The sequence below is a fragment of the Gastrolobium bilobum genome, unplaced genomic scaffold, assembly GCF_033153095.1.
Source record: "Gastrolobium bilobum isolate Gb01-03AN ecotype WA unplaced genomic scaffold, APGP_CSIRO_Gbil_v1 utg8480, whole genome shotgun sequence".
NCBI lineage: Eukaryota > Viridiplantae > Streptophyta > Magnoliopsida > Fabales > Fabaceae > Gastrolobium > Gastrolobium bilobum.
In genome coordinates this window covers 641375-644914 of record NW_026899605.1, presented here as the reverse complement: position 1 = coordinate 644914, position 3540 = coordinate 641375, and the positions used below count along the sequence as shown (strand labels likewise).

Genomic DNA, 3540 nt, shown 5'->3' with positions numbered 1-3540 from the left:
TTTTCGTTATTTATCCGACAACAAAAAAATTTCATCATATTCTCCTGCAATTTTTCTTCCAGGTCAAAAAAAATTCCTCACGTACGAAACGTCTCTGAACAAATTCTCCCCCCTAAAATACTTTGAAACAAGATAAATTTCCATCTATTTATTTCTTTATAAAAATAGAAAAAAGAAGTAATGAATATGCTACAGAATCATTTGAAAGTCATATCAAATTAAAAAGTTTGTATCTACTAATTTTTTTTTAAAAAGTTTGATACTTATCTTCGTTTCTGTTAATCTGAAAACGATAATTTTTAAAAAATTAATAATTAATTAAAAAATTATGTCAATTATTATCGTGGATAAAAATCAAATGAAGCATTTAAAAATTAATTAATAAATTAACATTTCAAATGAGTTGTTTCACTGGTAGCATGGGTACTGAGTGGTGGGAGAAGACCTCGGTTCAAATTCCACTAACACTATCTGGGGAGAGGCATAAATACCGTAATTCTTGAACTCACACCCGAACTCTGAATTAGTCTTATAAACTACTCAAAGAGTCGAACTCCCCTCCAAAAAAGATAATTAGAATCGATTTCAAAAAAAAAAAAAAAAGTGAGATCATTTCCTTAATCTTCACGCCTCAATTTCAACTGCATCATCTCTCTGTTCAAGTCTTTGCTTGTTGGATATTGTCAATTTCTCTCTCTACCCTTCAGTACTGCTCACAAAATCTGTTTCTCTCTATCCCCTGCCTGCATGCATTTAAAAGGGCATGCATTGCACACCCCCCTTCCATGCAATCACTTCACTGACCATTCCCACTTCACGCCACCCTCTCCTACCTCTTTATATTTCCGTAATATATCACTCACACTCACTCATTACCGTCACAATATATATAGTAGTGTACCAATACGAGGCAACAAAAAGGGATTCGAACTCAAACTAAATAAATAAATATATTTATAAGTTTTCTCTTTTCTCTCTTTCTTTCTGCTTCTTTTTAAATTCTTGAACACTTTCCCTAGAGATTTTATTACATGGGGTCTTGTAAAGACCAAGAACGACGAGAGCAAGGGAAGTGTGTGTGGGTTCAAGGACCTATCATTGTAGGTGCTGGACCCTCAGGGTTAGCCGTAGCTGCTTGTCTCTCTGATCATGGAGTACCTTACGTGATTCTTGAGAGGAGTGACTGCATAACTTCTCTTTGGCAAAACAGGACCTACGACCGTCTCAAACTCCACCTTCCCAAAGAGTTCTGTGAGCTTCCCTTAATGGGTTTCCCTAGTAATTTCCCAAAGTACCCTACAAAGTACCAGTTCATCTCCTACATGGACTCCTATGCTTCACGATTCTCTATTCACCCAAGGTTCAACCAAGCTGTTCTCAGTGCGGAGTTTCATCCAAGTTGTGAAATTTGGGTGGTTAGAACTCATGATTTTCAGTACATTTCCCCGTGGCTTATAGTTGCTACAGGAGAGAATGCTGAGCCTATTATTCCCTCAATTCCTGGGATGGACAAGTTTCTTGGACCCATTGTTCATTCCAGCTTGTACAAGTCTGGTTCTAGTTACAAAAACAAGAAGGTTTTGGTGATTGGTTGTGGTAACTCAGGAATGGAAGTTAGCTTTGACCTTTGCAGGCACAAAGCCATCCCCTATATGGTTGCAAGAGACACAGTAAGTTTCATTTTTTATTTTTTTGTTTTTTCAGTTTTTTCAACCAATTCATCCTTTGGACTACATCCACTTCGTGCACCCTATTAAAGGTTGCAGCTATCCCAAATTCTTTTTTTCAGTACATGGCTTTGAACTCGAGACTTCTGGTTAAATGACTCGGGCTCATACTTGTTACCATTTGTGTCAATTATGTTTGGTTATTTTTTTATCTTTTGGGTAACTAAGCAAGTGTGTCATTTTTTTTTGCTGACTTAATTTTATGATATAGGTACATGTTCTGCCAAGGGAGATGTTTGGTTTGTCAACTTATGGAATAGCTATGGCACTGTTTAGATATCTTCCTTTAAAATTTGTAGACAAGTTTCTATTGCTGGTTGCTAGCTTCATGTTGGGAAACACCGATCGCTATGGCATCAGGAGGCCCAAGATGGGTCCAATTGAACTCAAACTTGCCACTGGGAAAACCCCTGTCCTTGATGTTGGACAAGTTGCACAAATTAAATCCGGTAACATAAAGGCACGTACATTTAATTTGTTGATGCATCGAGTATTAATAATGTACTTGTAATTGCAAATTTACCTTGTATATATATCGAGTCTAATAGCTGAGATAATTTTGGGTTTATTTCAGGTGATGGAAGGTGTGAAGGAGATAACAAGAAATGGTGCCAAATTTATGAATGGACAAGAATATGAGTTCCAAGCTATAATATTGGCAACGGGATACAAGAGCAACGTACCCACTTGGCTCAAGGTAAAAAAATGGACCTGATCTTATGTGTTTTTAGCTTTATCTTATTGTGAAATAGTTATGACTTATCACTTATCAGTCATCACATCGTGTAGAGAGAGCAGAAAATTACAAATTGTTTCTTTTCTTGATGCAAGAAATAAAGAGAATGTTGAGATATATAAAATTATTAATATAGCCTCATCCAATAACTTAAGTTTTTGAGTTAAATTAGTTGATAGAATAAAATGACTTTGGGTCGGGCGCTTAACAAATTCAAAACTTTTTATTCTAGTGACTTTTCATGATGTGTAACCATCATGAAATATCGCGTTAAGCAACTTGTAAAAGCGCACCTAAAAAGTACCCTCTTTTGTTCTTTTGTTTTTTAGCTTAAAACTTCAATTTTCAACTACTTAAACTACTAACAAATGGCCCCAATTTTTTTTAATTTCAAGTATATATAATAATATGTTATTTACTTATTATGAATGAAACTGCATGCAGAGCTGTGAATCTTTCACCAAAGATGGAATGCCCAAAACGTCATTTCCCGAAGGTTGGAAGGGAGAGAATGGATTGTATACGGTGGGGTTCACAAGAAGAGGTCTTCTTGGAACAGCATCTGATGCCGTTAAGATCGCTAAAGACATCGCTAATCAGTGGAAGACCGTTAAGGACAAGACATACTGTAATTCCCATATCATTTTGCTCAAGAGTACATAATAAACATGTGTAATTTCGTAATTGTACTAGCTTTTCAACCTCCTAGTGTTTTTTGTCCGCATGAACAATTTTGTAATTCCAGCATCGTTTGTTCGACTGTGTTGTGATTTTTTTGTTCTTAATTATTTTTTGTAAAATAATTAATGAAATAGGTGTTTTTTATATTTTTTTATTTTGAAAGTTAAAAGTCAAAACATAAAATAAAAATAACTAGGATATATTCTTTAAATTTAATTCTAAAAATAAAAACAAAAAAAAATAATATAGTTTTTAATTTTTTTACAAAATAGACCTTATGAAGCCCTTTGGTAGCTTTGAAGCTAAATATATTTTGCATATATTTCGAGTTGAGTTAGTGTCTGTTTGGATCATCTCTTTTTTAAGCTAGAAGCTACTTATAAGCATAAGGTAGGT

General features: G+C 34.6%; 1 protein-coding gene across 1 annotated transcript; it reads left to right on the top strand.

Annotated features, from left to right (window-relative positions):
* Window positions 1–1031: 1031 nt before the first annotated feature.
* LOC133291909 (probable indole-3-pyruvate monooxygenase YUCCA4) lies at window positions 1032–3126 on the top strand. Its single transcript, XM_061490265.1, has 4 exons — window positions 1032–1670; window positions 1939–2187; window positions 2302–2424; window positions 2908–3126. Exons 1-4 carry the CDS (start codon window positions 1032–1034, stop codon window positions 3124–3126), a joined length of 1230 nt encoding a protein of 409 aa, XP_061346249.1.
* Window positions 3127–3540: the final 414 nt, after the last annotated feature.